This window comes from Acartia tonsa, chromosome 10, assembly GCF_053477335.1.
Source record: "Acartia tonsa isolate MP-2025a chromosome 10, ASM5347733v1, whole genome shotgun sequence".
Taxonomy (NCBI): Eukaryota; Metazoa; Arthropoda; class Copepoda; order Calanoida; family Acartiidae; genus Acartia; species Acartia tonsa.
In genome coordinates, this window is record NC_137269.1 from 23,378,189 (window position 1) to 23,398,618 (window position 20,430).

At 32.0% G+C, this 20,430-nt stretch overlaps 1 protein-coding gene across 5 annotated transcripts in view; it reads right to left on the bottom strand.

Moving 5' to 3' along the window:
* Positions 1–20,430, bottom strand: part of LOC145329669 (NAB transcription cofactor mab-10-like) — a 111,957-nt gene that overhangs the window by 5,588 nt on the left and 85,939 nt on the right. For 3 of the 5 annotated variants that reach the window (XM_080174017.1, XM_080174018.1, XM_080174020.1), the window contains 8 exons: positions 18,361–18,411; positions 17,798–17,884; positions 8,828–9,316; positions 8,266–8,624; positions 8,025–8,144; positions 7,604–7,689; positions 6,985–7,044; positions 6,354–6,456 (listed from right to left, as the gene is read on the bottom strand). In XM_080174017.1, the coding sequence (XP_080030143.1) occupies positions 6,354–6,456; positions 6,985–7,044; positions 7,604–7,689; positions 8,025–8,144; positions 8,266–8,624; positions 8,828–9,316; positions 17,798–17,884; positions 18,361–18,411 (1,355 nt within the window). The remainder of the gene's footprint in view (positions 1–6,353; positions 6,457–6,984; positions 7,045–7,603; positions 7,690–8,024; positions 8,145–8,265; positions 8,625–8,827; positions 9,317–17,797; positions 17,885–18,360; positions 18,412–20,430) is intronic. The other 2 variants (XM_080174019.1, XM_080174021.1) reach the window with 1 other exon arrangement.

Consider the following 20,430-nt stretch of genomic DNA (forward strand, 5'->3'; position numbering starts at 1 on the left):
AACAGGGCCTTGAAAAATGTTTGAAGGTTAATGAGAAAAGGGAAGATTAGAGAGAGAATTCCAACAGAGAGCACAAATACAGAAGGATGGACGGACAAGATCTTCAATTGAGTATTTTCGATCATAAACATGGAAAAGGATTTTTTTCCCATGGGTTTTGTCCATTTCTATAATTGTCTGTGCCTCGCCAGTACACGTCCTCAAAAATGGACAAAAACTGGTGAAATTTGCGGGAATATATATAAAACATTAATACAATTAAATTCAGGTTTAATTTAGAGTCACGAAATTGTTGAATGCCTTCTTTCTTTTGAATATATTATAAATATTCAGGTAGGGAGAGAACAATGGTATTTAAATTAGAAATTATACAATATACATGAAAAAAATTTTGGATGGAAACCGAACTAAATAAATAAAAGGATATATGTCTTTCTGTTTTCTAAAATTCTGGAATCAAAGCGTTTTTACAAAGTTCAGTGGAGGTCTTTTTGTCCTGGGAATGTTTTGGGGTATTTTTTGGGTAGGCATATCACTTTTATTGATATGACTAAAAAAATAATCATCCATCCCCCCATTTTCTTTAATAATTGGACGAAGCCATTAGTACGTTTGTAACATAAACGTATTTTTGTTGTATTTTAAATAATCTCTATAACAAAAAAATATTTTTCTGTTCATCAGTATTTAAATTTTTGTTTCATGTTATTTAGTCCATTCTAATTTTATTTAAAGATATAATTTGCAAATCAAATGTGCTGGTCCTTTTTAGAATAAATTTGCTTACAAATATCAAAAAGAATGAAATAATTATATTTCTCGTATTCATTCGAATCCGGTGGATAGGAACCGGTTCTCATCCATACGAAAAAACTATGTCTAGCATCGTATTATATCCAGCTTTCTACGAATATAGAAATGTACAATCATAAGATTAAAACCAGTTTTTTTAGCCGGTGCCTCCGGCACCTCGGGGCTAAAAAAACAAGTTTTAATCTCATAATTGTACTTTCTATATCCGCAGAAAGCCGTTTATAATACGATGCGAGAAATAACTATTTTCCTCGTACAAATTTCATGTTAAAGACATAATAACGTATTTGTACTATAATTTGTTGTTAAAAAGCATTTTCAACACGCACAACGTGTTGTATAATATTTTGATCCATCGACATGACTTATTTAAGATTTTGCGCAAAAATTGTACAAAGTCGCAAACCTAAGTCTAAGCTCTACAGTATCTACGCAGTCTAGACCCTACAGTATCTACATAGTCTATACTCTACAGTAATTACACAGTTTAGACTCTACAGTATCTACTCTACACAGTCTTGACTATACAATATTGAATCAGTCTAGACTCTTCAGTGTCTTTACAGTCTAAGCTCTACAGTATCTACGCAGTCTAGACCCTACAGTATCTACATAGTCTATACTCAAAAGTAATTACACAGTTTAGACTCTACAGTATCTACTCTACACAGTCTTGACTATACAATATTGAATCAGTCTAGACCCTTTACTGTCTTTACAGTCTAAGCTCTACATTAGTCTAACAGTCTAGACCCTACAGTATCTACATAGTCTATACTCTACAGTAATTACACAGTTTAGACTCTACAGTATCTACTCTACACAGTCTTGACTATACAATATCGAACCAGTCTAGACCCTTCAGTGTCTTTACAGTCTAAGCTCTACACTAGTCTAACAGTCTAGACTCCACATTATCTATGCAGTAGTCTAGACTCTGCAATATCTGTTAAGTATATACGCTACAGTATCTACGCAGTATAGACTCTGCAGTATCAAGGCAGTCTAAACTCTTCAGTATTTTCGCTATATAATGTCTAAAGTTCTTTCATAGTCCAGATTCTACATTATCTACGTAGTCTAGACTTTACAGAGTCTTTACAGTCTTGACTTTACAGCGTATTTGCAGTCTATGCCGTTTATCTATCCCATATCTGTCCATTTAATTTTTTTTGAATTGAAAATATTGTCTTTATGTCCGTACTGCAAAATTTTATTTCTTTTGTATTGTGTATTAAATTATCCTTGTCTAAAATTGTTCACAGCTGAATGTATTGACAGCTTTTTTTGCAAGAATCATGCAAATATCTTTGCCAAAATTATATGAATGATTTTGCATAAAAATTTGCACACTCAGATAGATCAGGAATGGAAAGGATTAAGGAAATGTTGAAAGAAAATCTGCAAATATTTCTGCCAATCAGAACAAGGACAATAATGTCTCCCAGTAGCGGAGCTATAACGGGCCAACAAGATTTTTAATCAAAACTGAACGGTAAAGACACCAATCTTAATTAATCTAAAGCAATGTTTCTAAATTATTAAAATCATTCAAACAACTACTTACTTCTAATTAATTAGCAAAAATCTTTTTTTCTGTGGTTGCAAAAATAATTGCAAATCCATTTTCTCTGTGAAAAAGAAAGACACACACACAAATATATAATTTTCTTGTTACTCTATAGCTTAATATGATTATCATCATGAGGGGGAGTTCTAGAACAAGAATGTCATATCAAAATGCAGGAAGCTTTACTTATTTCTATACAAATCCAAGGAAAGAAAAGTAATAGAATACATACCAAAAACAAAACAAAAACCCAAAGGTCTTAAGAGTGTGGAAGTATAGGACAGTAGATGATAATCTTTACTTTGAGTAGCAAGTGTAGACTTTTGCCTTTGGTACCTAGAAATTCTTGGAGAAAGAAGGATTTTAAATTATATGACTGGAATTGACTGAAGAATAATCTACCTTCTGCTGTAAAAGAAAATATTGTCGCGGTGCCGTAAAAAAATATTTGTCAATAAATTTATACTATAGATAGCTGTATAACCAGACAAATGATTATATCCCTCTATTAAGGACTTTTTTAGTCTAATAGCAAATTGCTCTTTTGTAGTGACTTTGCTGTTTTAATATTCCCGACGTTATTGATTGATTTTCAAAGTCCCAATTGAAAGTCGGCACAGGGTACTCGGGAAGGATACATACAGTTATTTAATCCTTTCTCCTATATAGTTTTCTCCAATATTTCTGATAAATTTAGATTTAAGTAAATAAAAATTTAAATTTCTTGATTATATTAAAATTAAAATAATTTATAAGATATATATTTTATATTGTATGTATTATATGTTGGCAGACAAGTGAAATCTAGCAAAGAAGTGCTTGCGGTGAAAATGTGTATGGTAAAATTTTTGCGATAACATTCCCACAAATCGCAAGTGCACCCGTGCCCCATTCCCCCATTTTTCAATAATTATTGTCATTTCTTGAAAGTCAGCATTTTTATAATGTTTTTGTTGTAGTAGTAGAATTTATTTTGGAACATTATTTATTGTAAGATACTTTTATGGGGGGGGGGGGGGGTTATGGATTACACTCACATATTTAAGGGTTGTTGCCATTTTTGCAAACATCTAGGCCCACGTTTTTGCAAGTTAATATGGCCGACTAGCACACAGAATATACTGGTCTACGACTAGAACTTGAAATTTTTAGGACGATTGTGTCATGAGGTAGCGCAGCAATAACGATCATACATTGTTTTCTGACAGTACACGCTTAATTGTTAGTCCATTAATATCTCACTAACAGCTAAACTGTTTTTCTTCTCTAATTTAGGAAAACTTTACATAGGTCCCAGGATAGTTAAAAGATAGCTTATTTTATGTTTAAGTAGTAAGATGATTTAGACTATTTTCTAGCCCTTCCTAGATGTTGGGGAAGCAACTCAAAATTATCTAAAATGCAATTGATCCAATTGTCTACGAAAAAAACCTAACTATAGAAAATAATTTTTTTTAAATGTTGTTGCAGACCACAAGATTCTCTGCTGATAGAAAACCTGAAATGCTTGCGAACTTAGGATTCGCAAAAACTGTTACAGGGGAAATTTTGCAGAGAATTTATTTAAATAATATTAAATTATATATATAATCCTTATATAAAAGTAACAGGATGTCATTCTATCTGTAGCAAAAGATCATTCTAATGACTAAAAGCTAAAAAAGTACCCCGGCTCCATTTTTTTCACTGTTAAATCGTAAAAATTTAAGTATGTGAATATATTTACCCCTTTAGTTTGTGTTGGAATTTCAGGGACAATTGAAACGTAAAAATGTTTCTTTATACTAAAAATAAATTTTTTTTCTAAAAATGAAATGTAATTTCTGAAACAAAATATATCAAAATAATTAAAATTTGGATATTTATGGATTTTTGTTTCCCCGAATCCCTGTAAAATTTGCAATTGTGGCCGGTGCTGCCATGTGTGGGTTTTTGCAACTCTGCAAAAACAATTCTTTGGCCTAGTTTGCTTTCCCCATTCCCCTTTTATATCACCCTTTCTTCCCCCTGATTTTTCCATTCTCCTTTTGCATGAAATAGCACAGACATTTGCCTTCTCATGTGTATTGTATAAGCTTTTATAACTCTTTCCTTTTCTATTGTCTAATCCCCCCTTTTCTTTACAGATTAATTCTTTAGCATAGCTTTTAAGTTGAGAAAGATAAAGAGTAAAATCATTTTTCATTGGATTATTTAATTTATAATTTTCATAGGGTCTAGGGTATCTGTCTTTACAGGAACAAGATAGGGACAGAAAAATATCCTAGAACCATCCCAAGGCTTAAATCTTAAAGTTATATGGCCTAAAACCCGGGATCTATATGAATCTTCCCTAAAATGAAGAATTCCATCAGTTCTATAGTTATCGAAATCTGAAGCTTCAGACAAAGAATCTTTTTATAATAGATAATAAAGTACTTTTACTATCTATCTATTAAGTGAAACTATAATTAGCTAAAAATATAATAATGCGCTAAAAAACGTTCAATCAAAATGAATTACATTTATGCAAAAATTTATAGTAATTTTCAATTTGATTTTTATTGCAATTCAATAAAATTGTGCAAGTGTTGATTTGCTAATTTGATATTGAGACATCTAGATAGATAGTTATAAGATAGATAGATAGATAAATAGTGATACTGCAGATTTCTTTCATTCATTGAAAATGCATTTCGCACGTTAAATTGCAAGTTTTTACTGATTTTGCAATTTTATTCTGCGAATTATAAATTTATGCCTTTTTAAATCAAATATTCTATAATTTAAAGAAAAGATAGAAAGAAAAAAAGTTTTGGGAAGGAAGAATGGGAGAAAAACAGATACAAAGATAATGTAAGATATATGGAAAATAATCAATTGAAATATTATTTTAAAATTTTAAGCCAAATTATGACAAAAAAGGAGAGACATTATGTGTATAATAAGATATATAATTTGGAAGGAATTTTAATGTTAGAGGGAGATTTGAAATCTGCATCAAATTTTAAGGATTTTTTATAGAATTAGTTTTTTGTATAATTCTTTATCTAAAAGCGGAAATACAATTTAAGTTAATTAATTTTGACATCCGTGATAGTTGGATTGAAAACTACCTGTGCTCTTATTGGTTGAATGATGTACGACACTTAAGCTTCTCCAATCAGAGCTCAGATAGTTTTCAATCCACCAATCACAGATGTCAAAATTAATTAACCTAAATTGTATTTCCGCCTTCAGATAAAGAATTATTCAAAAACGTATTTTTATAAAAAATCCTTAAAAATTGATGCAGATTTCAAATCTCCCATACTTCATCAGTATCTAAACCAAATTTGTCCTAATTTACTTGACCATACTGTCAACAATCCCTTTGATTGCACGAGTCTTGTCTGGAATACATTCATTAGGTATTATGTCACGCATCTGACAGAAGTTCTCACAAGTAGTTACTTTGGTAAAATCAGGCCAAATACAAAGAAATGGATAAACTATTAGATTTTCATGTTCTCTAATAAATTGAAACTTGCAGTGCGAAAAAATAACGATTCCCCTTTCCAGAAAGGTGTTTTCTCAAATCCCATCACTTTCTACTAGATAAACGAACAGACCAATAAACGAGTTCCATACAAGCAAGGTAAATTGACGACAATTTTCCAACCCCGTCATAGTCATAATAATCATGTATATTTTACAATTACATCCAAATGCAAAGTTCACTTTTTCAGAACATTTACATCAGGAAGGAAGTGGACATTGGGCTGTTTATTATACTAGTCCCCAACGTTTTATAATAACGTTTTCTTATTTGTTGGCTCAACAACTTTGGGACTGTTATTATACTCTTATGGTTGGTTAAATAAGTTGAGTGTCAAAAGTTTCAACCACTTATTATACTATACAGAATGGATAATTTTGTGTATCATTATTAGGGATGTATGTCAATCTATCGGCCAATGGCTTATCCCTTTAGATCCCTTCATTTACATACCCGTCTCCGTTGGGTGATCTCGCTGTCCTCCGAGTATCTCATCCTCTTGAAAGGTCCTCCGTCGTCTCCGTTGAACAGTTTGCCCGTCAGAGAAAATGTTGATCTGAACAAGGATAACAATGTTATGTGATGGCAAAGAAACGTAAAAATACCAATGAGTTATTTTATTGGTAAGGTGGCTTTTGCTGGAGGCGTGTACCCAAAACGTTTAAATTATTCTTGCGATTTTTAGTATTCCGTCCGTCCGTCAGTCCGTAAAGTTAAGGGGTAAACGTAATTTTCTCAGCTTCTATCCAAGATAGACCGCTGAAATTTTCAGTGATGATTCCCATGACACATACCTATATAACCTATACGTTGTTTTGTCCATCTGTCTGTTATTTGGGGTGCTATATCGATTCCTAGTTTTACATGTCTTCAATGTATACGACCTCAACTTTAACCATCTATGGTTATTAAACATTCGCATTGAAAAGGCTGCTCGCCATATTAGGAACAGGTTTAGATATCCAGGTGATTTTTTGGATTATAAAACTGGGACATTTCTGCGGATGAGGCGCAACTGATAGACATATTTATAAGAATAAAGCTTGATAGAGCCAGATTTGCGTGTCAATATAAAAATATTTACCTAGAGTGTCCCTTGCTGTATTGGTAGCCTGAATCTCTCACAACTTGCCTTAAACAAAAACTATGCTTTATATATCAATAATTATATAGTGCTATTATGATATACTAGTATCATATCCCTTAGCCCCTAGGGTCTTCGATCCTTCACCTCCCCCCAAAATAATTTCCAGAAGAGTTTAAATTTTTATTTTCTTTTAATTGAGTAACAACCTATCTTGCCGTTTACTAGATACTTCGTACTTTAAAATGATAAAAAATACATTATAATAAAGTCATTGATGTTGGTCATTAATTTAACTTTGATATTAGGTAAATTCAGATAGAGAGGGGGCAATGGGCTGTTTATTACACTAGTCCCAAAAGTTTTATAATAAAGTTTTCTTGTTTTAGTTTATCAACGTTGAAGACTTTTGATTGGTTGATTCATTATGTTGAGTAATCAAACGTTTACCACTGATTTTAATCTACTTAAGGGGTATTTTTGTGTATTATCATTGGGGAAGTACATCAATTTATCGGCGATAGGCTTATCCATTTAGATCCCATGGTACATTGGCGCTTGATAAGACATGCCAAAATGAGCAGTTCAAGATTGGGCAATAGAAAAGAACCAAGTCTACCTGGCCAACGGAAAAAGTTCATCTCTCCTTGTGAGCATGGCAGGTACCAGCCGACAAATCTGGGCGGCAGCTTCGTTTACTGATACCTGAAATCATTACACCCTTTAAAAAATCACAGCAATTGTAGGATGTAAAGTTGCTGCAATTAGTAATTAGTACAATTCTAAAAGTATGTTTTTTTTGGTTTGAAGCTGGACTGATTAAGTTATATTTTGTATGGAAGTTTAACATAGGTTCCGAGCTAATTTTTGTCTATTTTATAAAAGTCTTGGAATGGTATTGGACTATTTTATGTCAATTTCTTACACTTTTGAATTCAAAGCTCCTAGATGCCAGGGGCGCAGCCGATGATTGATTTAATAAGCTATTATTAATCTATTATTAGATTTTTAAGAATTAAATTTTTTTACTAAAAGATTACCTCATGCAAAGTCAAAGGTTTTTCAGGTTTTCTCTTACAATCAAACCTTCCATAAATGGCGGAAAATTTTCTTATTTCTTCCATCTTTTTCTCATCTTCCTCGTTCATACTCATTACAAGCTACAAAAATATATTAATTATAAGTAGTTGGATGTATGTGTCTGTTTGTCCTGTAAGGTCTCAAAACCCACTTAACCCATATTAATAATTTTTGCTGTAATAAAAAAAACCATAGTTTTACCTCCAATTCTTTACAGATTTTTTTCTTGGCGTTCGGCTGTTTAGGCTCGAGGTCAGGCAGTGACTTAACGAGAGCCGCAGCCGCGTCCGCTATCCGCTGAATCTGCGACTCCACAAGGACAGGTGTGCAGAGCTGCATGGGGGAGGTAGATGAGCCGGGGTGCTGCATATCACTGGTCCCAGAGGTTGGCGGGGAGGGCGCGTTGCGGCTGTTGCTTTCGCTATCACTACTGATGTCCCGACCGCCGCTGCCCCCGGAGGCGGTGCGTAACGACGCGGCGGCCGCGGCGGCTGTCATCGCCGGGGAGAGTGAGGATGAGGTTGTTTCAGTGGTGCTGGAACGGTCTTTTAACAGGCTGCCTGATGTAAAAGCGATTATGATACAATTAGTCTTATTAGATCATCACTTCCTTATTTTACTTTTGATTAATTAGTTTAGGTGTATTTGTAGGCCTTTTTTCTTTTAATGTCATACAGTTTACTTTTTTAGTAGCGCAGCTACTCTATTCTAAATAAGTAGAATCTTAACTATTGAATTTCTTGCAGTATCATAACCACGGAACCTGACGAGTTTGGGGGCGTGTTGCGAGATCTTGGGCGGGAGGGCAGGGAGTGTAACCTGGTGGCGAGGCTGTCACTTTGTCCCAACGATATTGATGACATGGGGGATGGCGAGGAGACGGCCAAACTTGGCAGCGCTGCCGCAGACGCGGCCGCCGCAATTGCGCGGGATTGGGCCAACAATTGACTGACTGAGGTTGGCACCTGCATGGATGGAGATGAGTGCGGGCTAACGCCGCCGCCGACAAGTAGACTATGGGCACCTGACAAAGCGGCGGATGATACTGAAATTCCGCCACCGGCAACACTTGTTAGCGCAGAACTACCAAACACTGACGTTGATACAGAGACTCCGCCCATGATTGAGGGGGCGACAGTGACTGTAGGTATGGCGACGCCGGCACCACTAGCGCGAATAACCGCTGCGGCCGCCGCAGTCGGGGAACTGTGGAAGCCGCCAATTGAAGACACTAATGGTGACTGGAACATTCCTAAACATAAATAATTTTGTTAACCACTATGTTTCTGATTTGAATAAAGTAGCTGGTAAAAATTTGGAAGAAGAAGTGGTTGTAGATTTATTATCAAACCTTAATTGTGTTTTATTCCTAACCTATTTCATAGTTTTTTAATGTTTGTTTAAGTGCAATATTTTCCCTAATGATAAGGATTGCAATTTTTGTGGTAAAGCTTCTTCATAACAAAAGTTTGTCCTATGTCATTTCGTCCTATCCTGTATAATTGACTAATTTTGTTTTTATGTTAAATTATTTGACTATAAAATCTGTCATATTTAATGATTTATTGACAATGTCGGAAAATTCTATATTTACTTTACTATTCTTTCTTCTAAATATTATTACATTGCTATTTCAGCGCTATTTATGAAAATAATTGTTCTGGTGTATCTTTAAATATTTGTTTAGCCCAGTTAGAACTGCAAAATAAAGTACATTTTATATAACAAACGGCTTCGTTACTAGTAATGTAGTGATAGCCTAAAGCCGACCTTTTAAAGTACAACCTACCCATACAAACAATTTTGGATGTTTTTGTATGTAGACAAAATAACATATTGCTTTTTACTATAAGTAAATTTTCCAAAAATATTTTTGATTATATCTTATAATAAATTCTAGGTATGTAATATAATATTTTGTGAGGTGCATTAGTAGAATTCTTTCCTTTTAATTATAAAAACAATGTAATAAAATCATTTTTAACATTACATTGTAGTGATATTTAATTATTGATAAAAAATAAATACTTCTAGCTATAATAAAGAGTAGTAAGGTTTTTCAATCAATATATTAAAGATCTTGCTGACTACTGGACGTATTGAGTTCTTCATTATTAAAAGTCCCAGGACAGTTTTAGCCTATTTAAAAATATATTCTTGGTATGATTTTAGGCTGCTTTTCTTCTCTCTCTCTCTCCTATATGCTAGTAGGGGCACTCTGTATTTCTAGGACAGACGAATGAAAAATGGTTGTAGAGAAGCCTAGCTACTAAAAGAACATGTCTTTAAAATATTGTCGCGTGTCACTTGCTTTTAGTTTGCATATTTAGACCATTTTAGGCCATTAAAGTCCCCTAAAAGTAACTCGTAAAACAGATTTTGTCACGGTTCAGGGCCCCTCCCTTACAACTCTCGCTCTCTCTCTCTCTCTCTCTCTCTCTCTCTCTCTCTCTCTCTCTCTCTTTCTCTCTCTCTCTCTCTCTCTCTCATTCTCCGCCTACTTTTTATCTAACTTTGTACCCATCTTTTTTACTTTAATTTTGAGTTTTTGCGACATAAAATAAGCAAAGATGTCAACTTAACAATGCGATTTAAAGTCATTTTACTTCTTTATCAGTAAGCAAATCTTTTTCATAATTAGGCTCGGACCGTCCGTCAGGAACGGATAGCTTAATTCGTTAATTTAGGCATATTAGCAACTCTATAATCGTTACCAGAATGTACGTACGTCCATTTTAGTCATGTGGATTTTCAACTTTTTTTATTTGATATAATGATCCGATTGATCTGATTTTTGGAATACTGATTCCTAAGACAACAAAGTACAATATTATAAGCGAAGCATATTTATAATCAAGACCTAAAAATGTAAGTATGTCCTTAATTCTTTATCCTGTATTTAAGCAGTTTTTCAACAAATTTACATATAATTTTGTTTCGATTTTTATACAAATTTATGTATATTCTGATTATTTAGTTCTGGCACTCTACAAGTTTAATTGTTCGTTTGTTCTACCGTTTTAGCGCTTCGCTTTTATGGATATTGTCATTCTTGTTTTTACTAAAATTAGTATAGCAACCCTTTTAATATGTCTACAAAACCCTTAATATTATAAATCAATTTTCTTACAAAATTATTATTATTTAACAACTTTAAAAAAATGTCTATTCTAATAGATATTTCAAATATGTCTTAATTTTGAAATTGTTTCTAATACTTATTTGACCTAAAAAATAAAGTATCCTTAAATATGTATAGTTTTGAGTGAAAGTTTACTTTTAAATGTTAAAAAAGGACTTGAGGCAAATCTCTGACATAAATTTATTTCTAGCAAAAAATTTGCAAACAATTTTGTGCAAAAATACCCATTTTTGCGAGACGAAATTATTTTTGCAAAAATTGCGGGGATAAAAGGATTGTAAATTTGACAACCTCAGTATGGAATTTGCAGCATTCTAAAGCAACCAAAAGTAAAGCCTTGTAGAATAGATTTGCTTAATAAATATGTCAATTTCTTGTGATAATAGAAAATTAAACTAAATTTATATATAAACTACTGATCCCATTATCATTGTTTTATATAAAAATTAAACCTTGAAGAGGGAGGGAGTTACATTTTCTAAGGGCTATCTCTTTTTGTAGGGTTGACCTACAATGCCCTCACCTCCACCCCTCCCCCCAAAAAAACTCTACCATTCTCTTAATCCCTGAGAAATATGGGTGTCATGTTAGCTTGTCATGTCATATCTCCCCCCCCCCTCCCCCCTTAGTTAAATGTACTGTTTTCAAAAATACAATGACCTGACCATTTTTATGGGGCATACTACCCCCTCCCCCAATTCCGTCATATTTTAAAACTCCAATAAAATTAAAACTCCCCACTCCCCTAATCCTTCTATCTGAGAAAGTATTTATGAGCAAGTGCAACAGACAGACAGACCAAAGACAACAAAAAATAGACAACTTTTTAAATCTAAGGTTTTTTTTCATTTTCGTTCTCTCGGACAACGGTGTTGAAGTGTAATTAAACAATCCAGGCGGCTTGGAAGCAGTCGGCCATATGTCGTCCTTCGGCGGCGGTAGTACATAATTTGTATATGACCAAATTATTGATAAAACTTTTTGATTAATTGATGAACTTCTTTATAAAGATCAAAATTTACTTCAGACAAAAAGAACTATTTATTATAATAATCTAAATTTAAAAAGTCTATGAATTCGCAAATGTCTTGCAAATTTAGACCCCCTCCCTGTCTTTCCATCATATCTATGTATATAGAACTGTATACAACATATATTGTTTACAATTTTAGCAACTTTAACAAGGGGATGGTATTTTGGCCCCGAGGCAAAACAATTATTTTTGCAAACATTTCGCAAATGTTAGGGGAGACAAAATTCAGGGATTAGGTTAAAAGTTATTTTGTCTGAGATCTGAGGTGGATTCTTAAAAAAAATTTGCCCCACTAATCGCTTAGTGGGGCAAAATTGTTTTCGTGAAAAATCCACCAAAATCACATTAAAAATCTACAAACAAAATCATAGAAGGGTTATGAACATAAGATTTTATTTAATTTTTGTAGATTTTTTATGTGATTTTGGAGGATTTTTTAACGAAAACAATTTTGCCCCACTAAGCGATTAGTGGGGCTAATTTTTTAAGAATCCACCTCTGTTTAATTTGTGGAGGAGAAGGGTAGAAGATTTTCTTTATGTATTTTTGCATTATTTAAATCAGATATTTTGTATCATATTTCACAATATCATGTCATAATTAATATCAATCACGAATCTTACTGAAATAAATCAAGGTCTAGCTGTGGGTAAATATTTTGGTTGAAGAGCAAAATTCAATATGACAAGCTTGGCCTTAGATTTTTTGTTTTGTTTGGTATTTATTGTATACTACCAATACTTTTATTCCTGAGGATAATAAACAACAAGCAATAAGTATAGAAAATATAGATCCCCAACCCCTATTTGGACCAATAGGAACACAGTTTAGGATCAATCCGAACAGGTTATTGGTTGGAAAGTGTAAAAATTAATGCACAAAAGGTTCAGTTTTTATTCATACAAAAAAGTCAGTTAAATATCTTATAACTAAGCTTTGCTTGAAGATTATTGGACGGATTATTGTGTCTGATAGACCATCTAATAGGGTAATACATCTATTGAGCAAGCATAAAGGAAGTTAAAGTGCTGTGATAATTGGGAACATAAATTATAAAAATTTATCCTCTTTTTTTTATCTAAAATTATACACTATCCGACTATTATAGTTGATTTTCACAATTTATTAATGTCTTAAATGAGATAAATTAATTTTATTGAAATTTCAACCATCTTTGTTACAAAAATAACTAAAAAGAAAAAGATTTTTGTGTGTCGATTACTAAGACCTTAGGAATGGCTGATTTTATATTTTTCGAGTTAAGGGGGGGGGGGGCTTTTTAGTGATTATCTTTGTTGTTTCAATACACATCAGTCGATTGACAAATGATACTATAGAAATCAACTTTATTAAAGATTGAAATTAAGAATTTTAGACTTAAAATAAGTATGTGATAATATATTTAGAGTAGTAGGTATATAAAACATTTTCCGCGAAATAAATAAAAAATTATGAAATTAACATTTGTTTTGTTATTACGGGCCTTCAACAAAACTGGTTTTAATCTTATAATTTTTCATCTTAATACCCGCGGAAAGCTGTTAAAAATACGATAAATAATTATACTTGTTTTATTAGAGTCCCTAGAGGCTGATAACAAAGCTACCAGCGAACGAAACAAGTAGGTGCTAAAAAATCAATGTACAGAACTAATTAGGTTTAATATGTATAATAATAATAATTTTGCCACCCCCTGAGCACCCTGCAGGGATTATAGGGAACGGGAATGACGAAAAATCAGATAAAAAACTTACCTATCCTTTTCAAAATTTATTGTTTATTTATTCTTTTAAAAAAAGGTATTCTATTTTTGTTTTTAATAAAAAAGTTTTATCTTTAATTCTAATGCCATATCCGTTGTATTCGAGGTGCTGATTAAGGGTTGAAGTAGTTATTTCTCTCTAATCTTTAGTGTAAGTCAAACACCCCTCACTTAATTTTTTTTATGTTTTTTTTTATCATTTCAGTTCAGTTTGAGTATACTTCAGGAAAGCTGGCCTCACATGGTCCCCATGATGCTAATCTAATTGTTTCGTTAGAGTAAACGCTAGATTTGAAAGATTGGGGCTCCGCAAAGTTCTAACCGCCCGCCGGAACTGTAAAAATTTTTTTTATAAATAAAAAAATGGAAGGGGGGGGGGGAGGAGGCTACATATATCATCAACTAGTGAATTAATGGCGAAGGGTTGAAAGTTTGTGTTTGTTGTTTAGAGAGGAAATGACAAATGTGTAAATTATAGGGAGGTTTCTACACCATATAACTTTCACAAATATAAGGGATTCGAACTCACGATATAATGAGTTTACGGTTTGTTACAGGAGGATACGAACAGTTGCTATGTTAGATGTGAGACTTGAACAATCTTCATAATCATACACAGAATAAAGGTTGTGCAATCAAAGAGGTGCAGATTTATAATTCAAGAAATGGGGATACAATATTTTTAAAGTTAAATTGTAAATTGTAATCTTATTGTGCAATAAAAAGTTTCTAATCTTATTTTTCAAAAATTAATCTATTTAGAAGAAAAGTGTTAAAATACGTTTTCCTTTCTATTTCTGTTCATTGTATAAATATTTTTGTATAAAAGTATAAGAAGATAAAGATGCTCTTTTAGATTTAATTAAAAAATTGCCTGGGAAAGGGGGCATAGTATGAAGGGTGGTGGGAGAGAAAGACATGCCTATTTTTTAGGGGGATGATGACACCCCCTCATACAACTCCCTTCTTCACGCCCCTAGCTTTCATTAAAAAGAATATTTACGCATTATATTTTACTACTTTTATTACAAAATTTGGTCACCTATTTGCTTTTTAACCCTTTTCCTGTTTATTTATAGATAATAAAAAAAAACCTCCTAACCATTAACTATTATGTAACCTTTTTATTATTAGCAGAGCAACCGTTACTAAAATGATTTAGGCAGAAAAAAGTGTATATTGGAAATAATAATATGGATTCTAGACCCTTATTTAAACTTAAGATGAACCTATGAAAAATATTATTCTATTTTAATATACTAAAATATTAATTTATTCTATAAGATAATGAAGTGATGTTCTTTGTCTGATGCTAAAGATCTCAATAATACTGGTCGATTTGGTTGTACTGATCAGGGAAGCTTTATAAACATCTTGCCCTAGAACAAGGGGCGCAGGGCAGTCGCTAGTTTCATTAATAGAAATAAAGAAGCATACAGAAATCTTTAAGAATTAGTCAACCGCTGCCGGGTCCGGTCGTACTTTTCAGGAAATTGTAGCTTTAAGGGAAAGCGGCCAAAAAAAGACACACAGCAACGGAATCAAGGCTAAAATAGCATATTTTTAACATAATTTAATAACTTGTTACAACTACGACAAAACCACAAGTAAAATTATGACAAAAAATTGTGTCAATATTTTTACTTACATATACAGTCACACTTGTATGTTTTTCATACCATATAATTATATTTCTTTTTTAAAGCGATGCTTTTCTATGTTTTGGGTCGGTCCGTCCGTTAATTCAAACATGTTAGAATTGTCCTGTGAATTTTAAACTTTACATGATGATTCTTATATCAATTATGTACGATTTAGGAAGCATGGCAACTCTATAATCATCACAAGAAAGTCTGTACGTCCATTAAAAAATGTCCTTAAACACTATCTAGTATTTTAAATGTTTTTCAACTAATTTACCTACAGTTTTCTTTAGACTTATGCATTAATATTCTGCTTATTCATTTATGACACAAGTTTTAATGTTCGTTTGTCCTATCGTTACAGAGCTTCGCTTTTATGGATATTATCATCCTTGTTTGTACATAAAATAGTTAGCGTAAGAGCTTTTTAAAAGTGAAGCTTTTCTATAATTATTGCCGGTCCGTCCATACGTCCGTCCGTCAAAGACAGACAGCTTTTTTCGTTAATTTAGGCATGTTAGAATTGTCCTATCGATTTGAAACTTTGCATGGTGATACCTGTAGTAGTAAGGTACGACTTAGAAAGCGTAGCAACTCTATAATCATTACCAGAATGTCCGTATGTCCATTTTAAACATGTTGTTTTTTTTTACTTTTTAACAACTACTTTTTATGTGATCTAATTATCCGACTGATCTGATTTTTGGTATATTGATTCATGGGACAACAAAGTACAATATTTTAAGCGAAGCAATTCTATAATCAAGTTCTATTAATGTAAGTATGTCCATAACCATTATCCTGTATCAAGCAGTTTTTCAACAAATTTACTTACGGTTTCGCTTCGACTCTGATAAATTTATATTCTGATTATTCAGTTTTGACACTATATAAGTGTTAATGTCCGTTTGTCATACCGTTTCTGTGCTTCACTTTTATGGATGTTGTCATCCTTGATTTTGCTAAAACTAAAAGTACATTCAAGAAACAAAGGCATTTAAATTTTCAGGTGTTAAGATTTTCTATAGTTAGGGTCTGCCTGTAATGCTTGTCTGTCTGTCGTTATCAATAACACACATTAACACACACACACACACACACACACATATTCGATCATATAAAAATAAGTTTTTAGCTTGAATATTTTCGGATATAACATTATAATACCTTACACTTTTATTTCTGTAATTTTTTTTATTGATCTATGCTACTATTTGTTGTTCTCGTAAAATGATACATTACAATATTTATTTATTGCATCGTATTATAGACAGCTTTCCATGGGTGTTCAAAAAATAAGATTAAAACTTAATTTCATGATTTTTTTTATTTTTAGAAATTGTCTATAGCATGATTTTTCAGTATGGCTGAGAACCGGTTCTAATTAAGGAGATATTCATCGGTTTTGAAGCCATACTGGAATATTTTTTATAATTTTAAAATGTTTTTTTTTTGACCGTTGCATTTTTGAACGCGCAACCTATTCAACAAATTTTAGCGGCTTTATTTTATTGGCAGATGAGTTTTTAAATGGGGGACTTTTTGGGGCAATGGGGAAAAAGCTGATAAGGGGTTTTTGAGTTGTAAAATGGGGGAAAAGGGGCACTTCTAAAAAAAGGGGGGTTGGTTAGTTTTTTTAGCGGCAAAATTTTATTTAAAAAGTTTTAGTCTATTTTATCTTAAAAACAACTAAACTTTAGGTTTTTATTTTTTGCAATTTATTTAAACTAACATCTATTTGTTACTTTATACATACAAAAGTCAGAAGATAAAATAAAATTTTAGGCTTTAGCAAAACTAGTAGTAATGAAATAATAAGTTTAACTAAAAATGTAAAAATACTGTTTCAAAAAGATAAATAAAAACTATTATCATATATTTTTCTTTTTTTGGAATAATATCGCAACTCACGAAAAAAGGGGACAATGGGCTGTTTATTAAACGTAAGTCCCCAAAGTTTATAATAAAGTTTTCTTATTCGTTGGCAATAATAACTTTTGGAACTTTTAATGAATTTTGATTGGTTGATTGTCCAACCAATAATTGTAACCTACAAAAAAGGGAATTTTGTGTTTCATCTTTTGGGATGTATTGTACATCAATTAATTGGCCATTGTCTTATCCCTTTAGATCGCAACTACTCTTAAATTTACCTGGATTTTGTACCCATTCTTGCAGAGCTTTCTGTAATCTTCTCACATGAAGAGGTTTACTAGCCATTCCAACTAAGGCCATTATTTCTAGAAAAATATTAGTTTTAATTTTTGCTTTGTTAACAAATGCATAAGACCAAGAGAGATATTGCTTGGAAAGAAATGTCCAATCGGTTCAGTGGTTTGCATAATTTTGGCTTCATCAGATCGGTTAAAAGGACAGACTGACAGAAAGATAGATAGACGGACAGACATCGTTGTACTGTGCTTTATAGATCTACCGTCTTTAAATACTAAAAAACAGACGAAGTCCCAACTGTACCACTTTTGCACTACTTTTTTTTTTGCATATTCTTCATATCGTTTTTAGGGATTTTCTTTCCCACTTCATCTCTAATTTCCCTAATTTTACGACGTCACAGGAATCAAAAGTGGTGCAAAAGTGGTACAGTTTGGGCTTCATCCTGAAAACATATAAGAATAAAAAAAGAGAAAAATCTGTGAAATCACGAAACCTTTTAAACAAAGATACACACAAAAATATCGGAAAAACACGGATTTACCTAGAAATTCTTCTTCACCCGCCTCACATAGTTGCTGTACATCATCACCACCTAAATTGAATATAATGAATTAGATAAAAAAAAGGTAATTCGAATTTTTAATCCATTATTCGACAAAGACCAAAGTGTCTCAAAAGTTTTTTAAACGAAAAACTAAAAAGTTTTGTACTTTGTTTTAATAATTTTGTTTTAAGGAATTATGGACATATACCAAAGTGTCTTAAAAATCAGCTATGTGACGTCATAAAAATGAGGTAATATCCATCTCTTTTTAAGGAGTTTCTTTCCCCCTTCTCATCTTCATCACATCGCTGATTTTTAAGACACTTTTGTTCTTAGTCTATAAGTCCTTAAAACATAATTCTTATAAAGCAAAGTACAAATTTTTTTTAGTTTTTCGTTTAAAAAAAAAGAGTTGTTATACAAACATCCGTTCAGGAGGAAATTAAATGTTTACTTGTAAAGATAACCAGTAAAGATAAAACATAGTTTTTGGTTTTCTTATGATTTTAGAAAAAAAAATAATTATCAAAAATTGGTTTCTTTTCCAAAAAATTCTTTTTTTATTTACATATTTTGAAGAAAGAAGAAATTATTATCAATTTATAAGTTTTTATTAATAATGTTTTGTATTATCAATATATAAAAAGAAGAAGAGCATCATTAAACTCAAAAGATCCCAATAACGGCTTGATCGAAACTTCCTTTGATAACTTAGAAAATGTGGAAGATCAATTTTTATACAGAAGCCTTTTATTATCACATAAAATGTACAAATAAAATTAATATGCGGATCGAATTTCGCCCAGATTTTTTTGTTGTTGTAATCATGATAAGGTCAATAAATTCGATATTGATGTTAATATCATCTATTTTGATTAACAGGGGCACCTTTAATCAAAAGTCCATTTTCTTAAAAAACTTATTCATTTCAAAAAAGCTCCATTTTTGTCTTTTTAATTAATAATTGAATTAAAGTAATAGTTTTTTCTTCCGTCAATAAGTTGTGACGTCATTATGTCAACATATGTATCTTTGGGCTATCGATAAGTCAATATTATGTCAGTTATGACAACTTTTTACTAAAGCCATTTAGTCGACATAAATATTGTCAAATAAAAAATAATCACGGTTGATTTTTTATTAAATGAATAAGTTAGGGTACAATGTTTGGCACTTTCAATATAAGTAAATGATAATAACAAAGCCACAGAATACGATAATACCTTCAGAAAAATCGATGAAAATAGTTTTCATACTAAATTTTGGTTTTTTATATTTTTTCTAAAATGTCATGACAGAAGATGTAAAATGTCGTCTCAGTTTTTTGAAAGGATTAATCTTCTCTGAAATCTAAATTATCAAAATATTTTTTTTGGTAAATGATTATACGATATATGTCAAACATTTTATCAAAAAGAAATATTTAAAATTGTGAGGTAGAAACCTGAATAATTTTTCTTGTGGAAATAGCTTTCTGCAAATGTTGATAAACATATGTCTGCTAGCATTAAGATGTTTGTACTGCCAATACACGTTGGGTTTTATTTAAATAATTTTTTTAAAATGTTCTTTTTTTTACCTCGTATACCAATAACGAAAATCTGATTCACTTATAGTCGGAAATTCATTATGAAACAGGGGACATGCACAAAATTTTTGAACCCTGATCGAATAGGAGCTGAGATAATAGGGGGGCAGGCGCCCGACTGATAAGGGTTAAATAGAAGTTGATTGAATATTGGTTGGAAAAGGTAATCATTAACCCCCCCCCCCCCCCCCCCAATCAACTAAGACTCGCCTACGGCCCGATCTTTTAGGATTGCTTTGTAATTCACATTTTTGAAAGTCTTTCAACAGTATACACAGCAAATTCTCTCTTTTTTAACTAACTTTCCGAATAATATACCTAAAGCATTTGAATTAACAAAGGATATGCTAATATTTTTACCATTCAAATTTATTTAATATTCTAATAAATAGCGCAACCCTCCAAGTTATGGCTACTTTTCATGAACATATGATCTAAAGAATAAGCTCTGACGCAATGTCATGTAAGGATATTATAAT